Here is a 16,774-nt window from a genome sequence, read left to right as displayed (position 1 = left end):
CAATAATATTGGGGTATTTGATAGTATTACTTATTATGTACATGATATATATATATATATATATATATATATATATATATATATATATATAAAAACTAAAAATATACTCTTATAAATCATTATATAAATGAAGAAATTTATTTATAGTAGAGAGAATAATTCTAAAAAGGGGTAGGAGAAAGGGAATAAAAATATGACGAAAATAAAAAAGATAATAACGGTATAATAAAAAAGCAAAATAAAGGAAAAAAAGGAAAAAGTTAAATTAATGAGGGGTAACTTAAAAAATATAAATTTATTGTAAGGATATTTTATCCTAAATTAATTAATTTTCTGCTGTTACTTTTGATTCTACTGTTACTTTTGGGAAAAAGTTAGAATTTATAGTTTCTCCCCAAAAGCAGAAAAATTGTTTATGCTAGAAGCTGCTCAAAAATATTTTTTATTTTGGCAAAATATTTCAAATTTTTCACAAAGTACTTTTTTAACAGAAAAAAAAAATACTTCTAGCTTCCCATAAACTTGGCTCTTAGTGATAAATTAGGGACACATAGGATTAAGTCCATAGCTAACTTCAATTTTTTAAGTAATGAACTTCATTTGAGACAGTAAACACTAGAGACAAATCTTTTAGAGTCGAGCATATCACATAACTATGCTGCTTATATTACATATATAAACACTTTTCTCTCTTTTCACATAACATATGTATATTATATGTATATATGAGTCGATAATACAAATACATCCAAGAATATGATCTAACGATAAATGAAATGAAAATCTATATCGCAAGAGATCAAGGTTCAAATTATACTCGCAAGGAGTGACACCAGTGAAACATTCAAACTTTTCAAGTACTCGAATTACAAGATTAAAAGATAGGAAGGAATGATGAAGTAAAATGTATATATTTCAAGATATAAGTGATGGGTTTTTGTGATCCATTTCTTATTCCCAAACAGAGTTACACTCCTACTAGTACAAATTTAATAGTAGAGTATAAAAGCACTCCAAATACTCAGATTAACGTTAAGAAATCGCTAAAAGAACAGTAACCCAACATTTAATTCCTTTTTCTCATTAAATTGGGATTCAGAAAGACCGAAACGGTTCCCCAATGCGAACGCCGATATGCACCATCGGAAAGTGGAAATCGACGTCAAAGGAACACAGAAACGGCGGCCACGTTTCTACAACTTTTCTCATTCATCTATTTTATATGTACAACTTAAAGAAACAAAGAAACTTTTCTTTTCAAAGCGAGTCTTATTTTCTTTTTATTTCACTCGACAAGTACTAAGAGAGGCTACTCTTGCCAGGATTATCAGCAGCTTGGAGAGTTTTGTCGATGAGCTTACGAGCCTTTCTGCTGCGGATCTCCACTCTCACACTGGAGCTTTTGTCCATTTTGATGTACGGTTTCTTCGATTTCTTCAATTTCCTCACCTTCGATTTTATCGATTCCACCAAATTCTCCAATTGAATCGCCATTTCCTTCATTAATGTCGGAGAAAAATAATAGAGCTTGGATATTATCGAGGAGAAAAATGAGGAAATAGAAGAGTAAACTGGAGTTTAGTGGGTTACCTCTAATTAGGAAGAATATGAATGAGTTACAAAAGTAGCAATCCCAATCTCTCTGTATTTGTATTTATGGATTTTGTGAATGAGATTGGTGTACTCAGTTGAAATTTGCCGTTTCTGTTTTGCGTGCCAGAATATAATGCATGTTATTTTGACTTGACTAGGCACCCCTTTCCTAAATAAAAGCCCCTGTTTTCTCCAATTATTACTATTCTTTGCCACTCCGTTTTTCTTTTTCTACTCTACTTATTCTCTCTGCCGCCAAAGAAAATTTGACTTCTTAAAAAAAAAAAAAAAAAAAAAATCCAGCTCGAAATAAGCAATCATAATCATGAAGTTTGAAATCACTGAATTTCTCCACTATTATATTCTAAAATTAGCAGTTGAGTTATCTATTGGCAAAACTATTTCTAAGCAGTGTTATATTTACATAAATAATAATAAATAAATAAGTATTATTTAATATTATTTATGCGAGCTCAAAGATGACATCCAGACTTGAACCTACAATCTTTACAAGTCAAAAATGAGCTTGATTAATGGATCAAGAAGTATTCTTTGCCAAAAAATGATGTCATTATTATATATTATTTTATTTTTACAGAATATTAGTATAAATATTTTAATCTTTTTTCTAGTGAAGCGATATTGAATGACACTTCTATCACCCATGCACATCCGCCCCTGTCTGATAACAGTGCAAAAAGTTACCCAAATTAACAGCTAGTATTTCCAACGTTCAGGTAAGTATCGAAAGTAGATTGATAACTAGAAAAGGATGGTGAAGAACCTTTCAAACCAATCAAAATTACAATAGTTAGTCTATAAAACTTAAATTCTTACAATTCACAATTACGACCAATTAAAAGGACAAGAGTCCCGTCTTTTCCTTCTTTATACACTGAATCACGGAAAATATTACTCGCAATAAAGTAAAGTATCTCAGTTTAATAGCAACTTTAAGTGGCAAATGTTAACCCAACAAGTCAACGAAGGTACTTTTCCGTGGTTATTTTGATATTTGAGATTTTTGTTGTTGATATTTGACTTTAATTGCTGGATATTAATCCAATTGTTGTGAAAGCTTTTATTGGCTTTGGATGAGCCAATATGGTCCATTTTGGGTTCCACCAACATCATTTTCACACATTTGACATATATCATAAAAAGCCAACAACAAAACTGTTTTCTCTTGAGATTATTTCAACCACAGTATTGTGCAGCAACTTGGTTAATTTTAGTCCCACAATAATTTGCAAGGAATCAAGGTTAATCGATCATCTATTAGTTATGTGAGAAATAAAATTATATAAGTGTAGCTACTAATTTCATTAAAGGTAAATTACTTTGAAGCAAGTGGCTTAACAAACCATGATCCACTAAACACTGATTCCATTCCTGTCACGCACAAACAATGGACAAACAAACAATGAAAGTTCACATGTTCAGTTGTCTAAACATTAATAATTCTCCACTAAATAAATCAATCAAACTGGAGCTCACTTTAAGTAATGACAACTCTAAAATTTCATGCAAGTGAATGTCTCTAAACACAAAATCAAGACGAAACAAAATAATAAAATGAGACAAATGATCACATGGTCATTTACTAAACCAACTACATAATCAGAAGTCAAGTCGGGCACACAAAACACATTACATCTATGGCATAGTTTATAAAACTTAAAATTGAACAAGTCGCAACCAAACGTACTCCAGATTTAATAATAGTGAATTGAATACTAGACCAAGAGATCTACTTCAACGGTTATAACTTTTAAGCAAACTCAGCAACAAGAATACATATGATAAAATAGAGACCTTTCTACATTATGAGAAAAATTGACTAATGACTCTATTTACACTTAACCACTATCATGTTCCCTTCATTAAATCAAACACGGAGAATAAACCTCCCCTAGTTATAGTCATTCTCACAGCGGAATTAATTATATATTATAACATAGACAAGATTTAAATAGAACCTAACGTACACAAGAACCAAAGTCTTAAAAGATCAATTATATTACCATCTCATAATCGCCAAAAAACTAGCTGAAGCTTCCTCTTCCTCTTGAAGTTTTTCTTTTTTTAGACAAGAATAGTTGACAGAAGCAGCTCACTTATGACTTTATGAGATAGTGCCTGCCCCAGATACATCAAAGAAAGATATTCCTCAACCGCTTCTCACCAGACATTACATAGATATAAAAAATTACATAATAAGTTGACTTAACAAGTACTACTTATTATGTAATTTTCGTTACTTTTTTATTAAAAAAAGATGTCGAAATTACATAGTAAGTACTTATTCAAAAAAATTTAAAACAAAATCTTCAGTGTAATCCAGTCATCAGCTTCCTCTAACACTTGTAGAAATTCAAACTGCAACTTTTCTCACCTAGTTTCAAAAATGAGTCAAAACTCATTAGAGAAACCAGTTAATCTTTTGAACGCTTTCTACATCAGTGAAAATCCAATGTTGTAATCCCACTGAAGTGAATACCAATTCGTCATCATTCTGGAAAACACTCACAAGGAAGACAAAGGAGGTGATGCTCATTGATATGATTGATTAAATGCAGCTTCATGGTACATCTCCCCATCAAAAGAGCTTCTTTTAGATGGAAATTCTTTAAAATGTCTGTCTATGATGAAGATGCAAATTTACCAATTCTATATTGTAGAGGAATTTTGAAGCTCCTTGTTTGTTAAAGTGTTAGAATAAATCGCGGGGCGAGAATAATATTAGCGTACATGTCAACAACGTAACGGAAGAATTATTGAACTCACCACCAAAATAATAGTCCCAAATCGTACTCTGAATCTCTTGGAGACATAGTTTTATCGACGAACTAAATATCCGAGATTTTGTATGTGTTTATGGGAGAATTCAAGAGGAAGTTTTTCTGTCTCTTGAAGTTGTATTTGAAAGCGTATGCAGACTTTTCCTTTTAAAGAAGAAAAGATACGGTTTTCTTCTGAAAAGCCAACTTCTCACTTTTCCATAGTTTTTCTCCCCTTTTATTGTGCAGTAACTTCTTTATAGATAACTCCCTTATCTCTCTTACATCAGTTGGGTCAGCCAACATAGAGCGACCCAAAAACAAAAACAAAAAACCATTATCTCCCACTTCGCTTATGATGGGTTGGACTCAAATCAGTATCATGAATAAACAACACACTTAATTCATACAGACAAGTAGTTCGTGCGACCTGCGAACATCAAGAGGTATAATATATTTCAAACCTATTAAGGTTATTCTGAAGCTCTATGTAAAAATTCGATCACATTTGGAAAGGATTCACTACTAACATACGGATCTTATTACTCATTATACCCCACACATCACCCGCTACTCCAGTAGCTAGTTATTCGATCCCTCATCCTCGAAAGAGGTGAACTCGAGTTCATGTTTTAACAATGTATCCATAGTTACATTTGATACCCTCATGGTAAGTGTAGTAGTCGACCTATGAATACAAGTTAAATTACTAAATTTTAGTCGCCTTCCCTTTCTACTCGAATCCTTCCATTCCAAATCAACTGCTTTCCTATACACTGCATTGCCGGATTACTCATGGCTATTAGTGACATGCTAAAGTAGCAACATCGATTGGCACTTCAAGAAACAGTAAAAGATCAAAGGGTATTCCAATAAAAGTTAATGTAACTTCTTTAGGATCTCACACAATGAAGAAGCATGGATTCATTCTTCTATTATCCCACCGGTCGAAAGCACACGTGGTATGACACATATGTTACGGTATTCTCACCTTATGTTGGTGCGTGTGTCTTATTCTTTTAATCATTCAACAGCGTACAAATCATGATCTAGACACCTCCAAATATCTAACCCGAGTTTCTCACTTCAATAATTCTCAAATCCAACTTTTTGGAGAAACTCGTATCGGGCTTACAAAATAAGTCATAATCGAATGTTAAAATTTGTAAGTCTAACTTGTTGTCAAGATCGACCTTTACAAGTAAATATAACCTCGCATTATCCAAGGTTCTATAAGATCGCATTTCTTCACGATTCTTAACGTAAGAGACGATTGCTCGTGTGAGAGAGCCAATCTCGCGACTTGTTCGACACGGTTTATCAACAAAACATCATCACATGCATACGAGATATAAGCATAAATTCAAAAGTCAAATATGGATGAGCATATTATAATAATCAAGTCATTTTACAATACATAAATATGATTATATCCTTCGCAAACCTAGAACCATAACATGTTTCTCAAATAGGTCTCTAGATATCTCTTTTGTAAAAAGATCAGCTATCATGCTTCGCGTAGGAATATACTGTAAATTTATCGCTCCACTTGCTACCATGTCTCTCATAAAGTTATACTTGATGTCAATGTATTTGGTCCTGCTATGATACATAGGATTTTTTGTGTGTGCAATAGTCGCTTGACTATCACAATATAGAGTCAGGGGACCCTGAGAGTTCTTTGTAATATCCAAATGCTCAAAGAATCTCTTCAACCAAACAACTTCTTGTACTGCATACGCACAAGCCACGAACTCAGCTTCCGACGTCGAAAGGGTTGTACAAGTTTGTTTCTTACTTTTCCATGAAATAACACCACCATTAAGTAAGAAAACATAACCGGATGTTGATTTTTTATCATTCCGGTCACCAGCCCAATCAACATTTGTATATCCTCTCAAGTATAAATCATTTCCACTATAACATAGTGAATAATTTGCAGTTTCCTTCAGGTATCTGAAAATTCTCTTTGTAGCTTTCCAATGATCTCTTTCAGGATTGGATTGTTACCTGCTAACCAGACCTACGACATAACAAATGTGTGGGCGAGTACACATCATAGCGTACATCAAGCTCCCAACATCACTTGAATATGGAACTTGAGACATGTCTTCCTTTTCATTTTTATTCTTGGAACACATTTCAAGGCTTAAAGTTTCACATCTTGCTATAGGAATATCCATGGATTTGCAACTATTCATACGAAAACACTCCAAAATTTTTATTATATAAGTTTCTTGAGATAGACTCAATAACTTTTTGGAACGGTCTCTTTGGATATTAACTCCAAGGATATAGTGTGCCTCACCCATATCTTTCATGTCAAATAAATTTGAAAGCCATGACTTGATGGTTTTTAAATACTCCAAATTTTCGGCCAATAAAATATCGTCCACATAAAGAGAAAGAATTACAAACATCCTATTGGACTTCTCATATAAATGCAATTATCACATTGATCATGGTGAAATTATACGAGATCACCTCCTTGTGAAATCTCAAATACCATTGCCTTGAAGATTGCTTCAGGCCATAAATAGATTTTTTCAATTTACTGACCTTCTTTTCTTGGTCGTTAATGATGAAGCCTACAGGTTGTTCCATGTAGATTTCTTCGTTTAGTTCTATATTGATAAAGTTGACTTCACATCCATTTGATGTAATTCCAAATCCAAACGTGCAACAATGGCCAAAAGTAAGCGAATTGAGGTAAACTTTATAACTAGTAAAAATATTTCCTCATAATCTATTCCAGCCCTTTGAGTAAAGCCTTTTGCTACCAATCGTGACTTGTATCTTTCTATTGACTCATCCGCTTTGTGTTTAACTTTGAGAACCCATTTGTTCCCAATAGCTCTACGCTCAGGGGTAAGGTTAACTAGATCCCAGGCTTTGTTGGTTTTCATGGACTCTATTTCTTCTTTCATTGCTTTCATCCACTCAACTTTTTCGGGGCTTGATATAGCCTCAGCCACAGACTTTGGCTCATCCATTTCTGTGGGAGATACCAAGAAAACGTAATCTTCAAGCTCATAAGTACATTTGGGTATATATTTCCTGGTACTCTTTCGTAGTTGAAATTCAGATTCCTTAGAGGGATTTTGGGATTGATTGTTTTCACTCCCACCCGGATCAAGAACAAGATCCTAATCAATTTGATTATCAATCATGTCAGAAGACACTTATTGACTAGCTTAGTTTAACATTTCATAAAGAGGCTCTCCAATTTTTACCTCGCCATTTGAAAAATCATTTTCCAGAATTATGACATCTCGTGATTCAATCTCAGTAACACTTCCAACCTATGATTCACCAATGAACACATACCCTTTGGTGTATTCTAAAGATCTTATAAAGATACATTTCTTGCCTTGTGGACCTAATTTACCAAATTTGCTGAAAGAATATTTTACATATGCAGCACAACCCCAAGGTCGTAAATCATTTATGTTTGGTTTATGACCAGTCCAAAGCTCATAGGGAGTGAAAGAAACTGATTTAAAAGACACTTTATTCAATATGTAGGCTTCAGTCAATAACGCATATCCCCAAAAAGAAATAGGTAAATTTGCATGCGCCATCATAGACCTTATCATGTCCAATAGTGTTCTATTCCCCCTTTCTGCTACACCATTTTGCTGAGGTGTGTAAGGAATAGTTAATTATCTGGTGATTCCTTTTTCGTTACACAGTTCTTCAAATTATTTTGATAGATATTCACGCCCTCTATCGGTTCTTAAGATATTAACCCTTTTGTCTAATTGATTCTCAACTTCATTTAAATATTTCTTAAAGCATTCTAGTGCTTCAGATTTATGAGAAATCAAATAGACATAACCAAAGTGCCTGAAATCGTCAATAAACGTAATGAAATATAAAGCACCAGATCTAGCCCCTCACATTCATTGGATCACATATATCAGAATGGATTAATTGCAATGGAAAATCAGCTCTCTTAACCTTTCCAAAGGTTTACGTGTAATCCTTCCGGCAAGACAGTTTTCACAAGTTGGCATTTCAATTTTAGAGAAAGTACCTAAATTTCCTTCCTTTGCCAATCAATTCATTCAATCTTGCCCTATGTGACCTAATCTTGCATGCCATGTAATAACATCAATACCATTATTACTAGAATAACATGCCATAACACAACGGTCAGCATAATAGTTATACGTAGAAGGATTACAATCTAACACAATAAAAGAATTATAACGATGTCTAAAATGATAAAGAACATTGTCTAGAGTAATTCTAAGACCATTGCGACTAAAGTTCAAATTGAAATCTAAATCTAGAAGAACAGACACGGAAAATAAGTTTTGTCGAATCTCTGGAACATATAGGACGTCATGCTACATCAAAGAGTAGGCACCACGCATGTCCATTCTGCAAGTGCCTATCCCTTTGACTCCAAGCTTTGCATTATTTCTCACATATAAATGCTTTGATCCATGTGGAACTCGATGAAACTCTGTAAACACTTTTCTATCATGGATCACATGGTCGGTGGCCCCTGAGTCTACAATTCACAGAGGATAAGCTTCAGTTAGTAAAATAGTGCTAGAAACATATATAACACTAAGATATGTGTTTTGAAATGCTACCTTTTTCGGCTCAGTAGACTCACGAGCAAAATTCCCTAGAACTTGGCAATTGTAGCACTTCATCTTACTGTTGTCTTTCTTCTTGTAGAACCGTTCTCCTTTCTTGAAATTTGGCTTGTTTATTTTCTTGGAGGATCCATCTCCGGTTTCCTTACCCTTTCCGTCATTTTTCAGTTTCTCTTGCGCTTGAAGCTTGATCTCTTTTTACCACTTGATTCTGCCACAAAGGCACCAGGTACAACTTTGGAAGCACCAAGCCGCTCATCTTCAAGCTCTACATGACGTGCAACTTTAGCAAAAGTTTTGATGCTGTCATTGTTGGTCAAGTTAACCTTCAAATGTTCCCAATTATTGGGAAGAGACCGAATCACTGCATGAACCTACTGCACATCAGAGAGAACATGGCCAACACTTTTGAGTTGAGCAATCATATTTGAAATCACCCTTAGATGTTTCTTGACACTGTGATAGTGAAACGTGTCAAAATTGATTGTCAGCTGTCGAAGGCGAATTACAGTTTTACCCCCACATGCCTCTCTTAAATGTGCTCACATGGCTTGAGCAGTAGGATATTGCTCACATTCGTGGATGAGATCATCATCAACTGAACTTACAATAATTTCACGTGCAGTGGAATCTTTCATTTTTCAAATATTGTAAGTTTCCAGATCCCTCCTGTGTTGGGCAGTGTTACCCTCCTCTGGGTGACTCATAACATGGTTAATACTTTCAAGAGTATCTTACTCTTCGAGTACATACTACGTCGTACGACTCCAGATGTCGTAGTTTTCATCATTCGGTTTGTCACCCTTGTTCAAGTCAACAATAATACTTTTCGATGCCATGTCTGTTATTAGAGACAATATTATAAGTTTAACTCATGAATATATACTGTAATCAATTTATGCATGTGATTACACACTCAAGAAAATTAATTATAATATTAATTCTACATTTAGTATAGAATGGAAAGGTCACTACGTTTCCATTCATCATCTATATCGAAATATTTTAATTAATATTAAAATTATTTCTTATTGTGTATTTTATTTCAAGTCTCAATCTATTACCAAATAAAATAATAAATAATATATGTAATTGGAGAGATAAACAATATAATTTAAATTTCTTTAAATTAAAACATATAATAATAACATTTTACATGTTTGCTAGGACATCCATGTACCAATCGAATACTAACTCTTGCACATATACGCTAAAAGGTGCATTATTCCTTCATGACAACAATTTGTCAAGACAATTAGATCTATTAACAGTTAATGGCTTTGTAATTAAAATATTAATTTTAAAGAACTTAACACCAAATTCCTTGTTTTGCTTTTATATTGTATCCAGAATACATAATACATATAATACAGGCCAACAAAGATCACAATACCTTTGTTTTGTTTCTTTTATCATATAAGGAAATACATTAAAGGGCCATAAAATTTAGGGAATTTTACCTCTTATAGTAAATGTATACACCCTATTTATTATGAATCAAAATTATTTTAAAATATTATTTTCTATAGCTACCTTTTATATTTTATAGCAAAATAAGCATTTATGGTATATACTACCATTGATGCATGAAATACGTTATTTATGTTTTTCCTCTCTCTTAGATAGCTGGACATACATAATCTTAAGGTGATTGTTGTTACTGTATTCATGAATACATGACGCGAATACATGTGAATACATGTGCATACAGCTGGACTGCCCTGATTTTAGATGCTTTTTTACTGTTGTATTCATATTCATGAATACATCAGAGCGAATACATGTGAATGCATGCGCGTACAACTGGGCTGCCCTGATTTTAGGCGCTTTTTTCTGCTGTATTCATGAATAAAGCAGCGCGAATACACCGATACACTACCGTAACAACTGAATAGTAGCTATAGGAAGTAATTATGTATATGATAGCTATAGGAAGTTAATAGCCACTAAATAATAGTGGTTTCTGAAAATTTCTCTAAAATTTACCCACAACTAGTTATTGCTTCCAGTATGCATAACAAAGACTCCACTTCAGTCTTGAGCCACAGAAAGAGTAACATAGTCACATGTCGATAAGAATAAGACTTCAAAATTCCAAAATAAAAGGCTTTAATACTATTTCTAATTATCAATTTCACTTGAATGAATTTGGAAATTCTCTTCTATATTTTCTGTCAAGCCAATTATAGAAGATACATATCACATATTTGATTGGCTTCAAAGAATCTGTTCGTGGACAAAAGTTACAATGTGCCCTGTTTATGCGTTATTTTTCAAAAGAAATCAATTGTTCACTAGAGATCAAAGAAGCCAAAATAACTTATCACAAAAGAATTTACTGATTACGAGAAGTTTGGACCAAAAAAGGGAACTGGCCATTTGCAACAATTAGGAGTAAACAACGTAGGTTCTAATACCATTATTAGAATAAATCACAAGCTAAGAACAACATTAGCGTACCTATCAACAACACAACGGAAGAATTGTTGAACTCACCACCAAAATAATAGCCCTAAGTCGTAATCTTTTGGAAACAAACTTTTATTCACGAACTAAATATCCTAGATTTTGTATGTGTTTATGGGAGAATTCAAGAGGAAGTTTTTCTGTCTCTTGAAGTTGTATTTTGAAAGCGTATGCAAACTTTTTCTTTATACTTTTTCTTTTAAAGAAGAAAAGATACGGTTTTCTTCTGAAAAGCCAACTTCCCATTTTTTCATATTTTTTCTCCCCTTTTATTGTGCATTAACTCTTTATAGATAACTAACTCCCTTATCTCTTTTACATGGGTTGGGTCAGCCCACATAGAGCGACCCAAAACCAAAAAACCCAATATAAAACATAGATAGAAATACAGACATCTTACAAAATTATCACTGCAAAGTGCACATACTAAGTCTAATATCAAGCTTCTGACTTCTCCTGTTCAAACAGAAAAAGAGTCGGAGTTGTAGCAAATATACATTGACATCAGATACAAAAATATGTATAAAACCAAAAAGGAAAAGGATAATAATTGGATTCCAAGGCTAAAAGAGCAGGTAAATTATACTTTGTCCGTATTGAAGACAAGTTTATACATAACTTGCAGAAAAGTAAGCACAAACGCAAACTTAAAAAAGGACTTCAACGCCATCACTTACCACTGAGGTAGAAATTCGAAACTTTAACAATTGGCCAAAAGTTAACAAAATCATTTGCGGGATTCAATACCACCAGATTTTACTTGGGATTACAAAGACAAGTAAAGCTGGACAAGCTCAGAAACGTTGTATCAAGGATAACACACTGGGCTTCCCAAAATGGGGCGAGGGTGAGGCCAGACACAAATAAGCAAATAATTGATCATTGTCCTTTCTTCTTTCGCCTTCGCTTATGAATTCTTTGATAATGCTAAATTGCAGCTTTCTTGGGAGCCCTCAGCATATGAGCACAACCTAAAACATAACTAATTATTTATTTGTCATCTAAATAAGTGTATAAATCGGCGAGAGCATGGACCTCTGTTATTACAATTCAGCCTCTTGAGCTAGTGATCAATGGTTTATCAAAAGTGGGGGCCAGGAAACTTAATCTCAGTAACCAAAACAGAAATCCTGTAACACATTTTAGTCTTTTCCTGTAGCAGAGATGAGAAAAAATCAGTATAGTTAGCATGCTGCCCTTCCAAACAAGGCCATCTAACTGAATTTGAAAGGATCACTACAAAGGTTCCAAAGCAGCAAAAACATCACTTGCCTGCTAGCGTTGCTAGACCTTTGATGTTTCCTGGTTGTCACCCCACAACATTAAAGCTGACAACAGAGCTACTGTAGCAGTTTCAACTCGTAGACGATGCGGTCCAAGCCCAACAGCAGTTGCCCCAGCCTCCAGGATCATGTTTAACTCCTTTTCTGTTAAGTCTGTAATGGAGCATCAAACATTTCACAATAATCACATGCGCAGCATATCTGAATATCTGAATGAATAATTATAAAATTAACTGTATATCTGAATGTTGTACGCATGATTGTCTAGTATCCTCAAATCTTTTATTTTATTTTGGCTCTGCATCCTTTTTTTTCATACGTGTAGTTCACCAGGATAGTGCCCATTTTCTTCTTTTTTTTCTTTTCAGTTATTGTCTTTCTTCATCTTCTCTTTTTACTAATTTTTTTCCGTTCCCTCTTTTAAGATTTACAAAGAAACAAAGAGTCTTCTGCTTGTTCCAAAATAAAAACAGCAATGCACTAAAAGTCTAAAATAGCCACTTTTAGAAGTTTAAGGCCAAATGAGCTTTGACACATAAATTGTCCAAAAACTAGAGCTTCACATTAAAACAGAGCCTACTTTAGTCTGTGAATTACTGGAAGATGACTACTTTTACTCTTTAAGAATGTTTTGGTATGTATGAATTAATTTAACTATGTAGAACTCCTAACACTTGTCACTACAGATCCTGGATAATTGAACTCTTCAGATGATAAAATCTTGACATATGACCAACTATAATACATCAGTGTAAAGGCACAAAACTTGGGAATAGATAGGAAGAGAAGGAAAAGCTGCAGAAAGATACTAACCTCCTTCTGGTCCAATTATCATCAGTCCAGCTGATTCTTTCTTAATGGAACTTAAAGCACTAAATACTGGTTTAGCTTCTGCCACAGCAATAAATGCAAGCTTTGAATTTTTGACCTAGAGCATCGGTGGCACCACAAAACCAAGAACAATGAAGTGTTGCAGAGACAAAGATGAGAAATAGTTCTAGAATGCCTCCTATGTGCTTTACACGAAGCGTAAAAAAATTTACTTTGTGGGAAGCAATTGGAATAATCAACTTACAAGAGGTAAAAGTGCACCAATTTTTGCAGGAGGATTTAGAACCATTTCATGCAGCCGTTGGCCTAAAACAAAAAGTTAATGTGTAAAACATAGTATAAGAACCCATATAGAAAAATTAGTACACAAATACATTTTACATCGTACTTGAAAAGCTTACATTGTTTAGCTGCAGCAAAACTGACACGTTGTAATCTGTCCACGCGATTTTCTGATATGGAAGGAGACCGTTCCGTCAATAAGGGGGTCACACTGCAGGCTCCTAACTCCTGAGACCATCGGACGGGAGAGTGAACAAACACGTTACTGAAAGCTTCAGGAGAGATACAATACCCACATGAGCAGACATACCGTACATTTCTCCACAAGCCAATCGGCTCGGCCTCCCTTCAGAGTACCTACATTGCAGGAATTTAGCACACATTACGCAAGATAGAAAAATGAACAATACATAACACTACCAACAATGCTCATAAAATCTCACCAAATGCAGCATAGATACGCCACTGCGTGCTATGAGGAGATACTGACTTTGGATTCTCGAGAGCCACAATGTCCAATCCTGTCTGATCAACACTCTGTATACAACCTTCAACTAATCCTCCTTTTCCGTCAAATAGTTCTACCCTTGCAAATTGAACATCATGAATAGGTGAAATTAACTCAGTACCGTTGTTCAAGGACTAAAAACTCCAATACTGGTGGCTATCTTTTTACCGATGTTAAACCTCAGCTAAGGATACTATACATAGACATCCTCATAAAAGAAGTCCTATAAGTTCTAAGATTCCAGTGTTTCTGATTTACATATTTTAAGAAATTGGTTCCCAATTTTCTGATACTTAACAGCAATTTCAATTGACAATTAAGTAAATAATTAACAAAAAACTTCATCAAGAAAGTGTTTGAGTCTGTACAAGATAGAGGACTTAAGCTCCTATCAATGATACATGGAGTCTGTAAACTCCAAAAGAGTGTCAAAATGATTTACATTTTTCATTCTACACTAAAAGATAGAGATTGTAGACATGTCAAATTTTCAACGGAGTGCAGTTTGATAGGATTACATGGTACTACTCAAATCCTTTTATATCTGTATAGTGTATGTATATGTACACACACACAAATATTACCCCAGGTACATATTTGTTTTTTCAAGGATAACCTTTCTGACTTATGTTAAGAAGGAATCAAAAATTATTTGTTGAAAAATCATATCCTTCATAGAATTGTCAGATATGAAATCTATATTACAAACACCAAAAGGGGACATCTCGATCAAGAATTAGGGGAGGGAAGGACGCTAGTAGTTGTAAAGGAACCGTTCACATTCCTTATTCAAAATAAACACGGCAATGCAGATAACAGTTTTAAACAAGCCATCATAGTTTCCATTCATGGCGGACTTAAACCATGCACATAGGAGAAAGAAACTACTGGTGCAAAAGGAACAGTTGTTTTACACATATTATTGAGTGTAATCATTAAAGACATTCTTTGGCACATAGTTGCGCATCACTGGTAACCATTTAAGATACGGTACAAGGCAGTACCTATCATGAACTGTCAACCTTAAAACCCTGGTCATGTGCCAGAATTCATCACCTTTAACACGAACAACACCATCCTGCATCAAAAAACAATAAGTTGAGGCGCTAAAATCAGTTAATCTGAATAAAGTAAGAATATAGCTCTAAGAGTAAAAACAGAACAAGAAAATAACACAACAACTGCTCAATCCAAACTAGTTGGGGTCGGATACAATACTCCTCATTATCCATTTCCTCTATTTGGACTCAATTGATTCCACTTATGTGAAATTACCTATGTGAGCTTCCTTAAGTAAGATAATGGAGAAAGCTTGCAGATTATAGATAGTTATTAGTTATAACATTATGAAACCTTTAAATAGTGTAATAAAAAAAAAAATTCAGTTTATCAATTGTTAACAGTCGAAAGAAATGCAATAAAGTCCGAATCTTTTTAACATATTGAATTGGTTGTATAAACACTCTACCCTGTTCTTTTTCCAATACAATCAAGAACCCGATATTTGAGAAAAGGAAAACTCAACAAGTTCAGCTATATACAAGTGAGGAAGTAGAGTGTGAAGAAAATGGACAATGCCTTGGAAGGAGGGAGCTTCTCAGAGTAGAAGCGAGGAAGGCCACCGCGAGACTGGTTAGAGTAAGCTGATGAAGAAAATGCCCGCAACCTGTTTGCTATTAGGCATGAATGATTGAACAAATTTCCTAGCTGAGGACCCCAAACTGGTGCATGCATTTTGATTTGATTCTTCACAGAAAGAGGACTGGCCTTTTCCTTTCTTATTCTTCTTCTTTGGCTCAACCTAATTTCTTTTTCCTTTTCCAAATTTATGAGTTCAAAAGTCCAGAAAAAGTCGCTTGTATTTGGAAAACTTTAGCTCCAAATATTGTTCTTTTGTTATTTCAATTTCGACAAAAAAAATCCCTTTCTGTAAATTCTTTTGAACCTTAACTTTTTTTTTTATGATTTCACCTAGATAAAGTAACTTTTCTTCAGCTTCAACTTTTTTTTTTCTTTCAAATTCGGCCAAATAGCCCAAATGCCCACCAAGTCATTTACAGCTTGTTTGGATGGTTGTTACATATCATTTAATAATGTATCGTATTATATTGTATTGTATCGTTTGATGAATATAATGTTTGAATAGATTGTATCGTTTGTCGTTGTTTCATGATATTATGTACCAGCAATATGAAGAATAAACTTGCAATATTATAAAAAAAAAATTATGATACATGGTAAAATTATTATATAAAAAGGTAGGGTAATATGACACAATAAAATTTAAGTAACAATCAAAACAAACATCGTATTTAAAGTAATAATACGATATAATACAATAGGTAACAACCATCCAAACAAACTGTTAATAAATTTGTCCATATTTCACAAGCAAATAGAATTTTGTTCATAAACAACAAG

General features: G+C 33.9%; 2 protein-coding genes across 2 annotated transcripts; both read right to left on the bottom strand.

Moving 5' to 3' along the window:
- Positions 1-892: 892 nt before the first annotated feature.
- LOC104109973 (uncharacterized) lies at positions 893-1,718 on the bottom strand. Its single transcript, XM_009619382.4, has 2 exons — positions 1,591-1,718; positions 893-1,497 (listed from the first exon to the last, which is right to left on the bottom strand). The coding sequence occupies exon 2, from the start codon at positions 1,492-1,494 to the stop codon at positions 1,300-1,302; it is 195 nt and encodes a 64-aa protein (XP_009617677.1). The 5' UTR covers positions 1,495-1,497; positions 1,591-1,718; the 3' UTR covers positions 893-1,299.
- Positions 1,719-12,004: 10,286 nt separating this feature from the next.
- On the bottom strand, positions 12,005-16,439 carry LOC104109972 (uncharacterized). The gene is made up of 9 exons (XM_009619381.4): positions 15,932-16,439; positions 15,358-15,431; positions 14,289-14,431; positions 14,156-14,202; positions 13,965-14,073; positions 13,808-13,869; positions 13,546-13,660; positions 12,722-12,885; positions 12,005-12,602 (listed from the first exon to the last, which is right to left on the bottom strand). Exons 1-8 carry the CDS (start codon positions 16,085-16,087, stop codon positions 12,734-12,736), a joined length of 858 nt encoding a protein of 285 aa, XP_009617676.1. The 5' UTR covers positions 16,088-16,439; the 3' UTR covers positions 12,005-12,602; positions 12,722-12,733.
- Positions 16,440-16,774: the final 335 nt, after the last annotated feature.

The sequence above is a fragment of the Nicotiana tomentosiformis genome, chromosome 1, assembly GCF_000390325.3.
Source record: "Nicotiana tomentosiformis chromosome 1, ASM39032v3, whole genome shotgun sequence".
Lineage (NCBI taxonomy): Eukaryota > Viridiplantae > Streptophyta > Magnoliopsida > Solanales > Solanaceae > Nicotiana > Nicotiana tomentosiformis.
The sequence above is the reverse complement of the archived record's forward strand: the minus strand, read 5'-3'. Positions and strand labels throughout refer to the sequence as shown.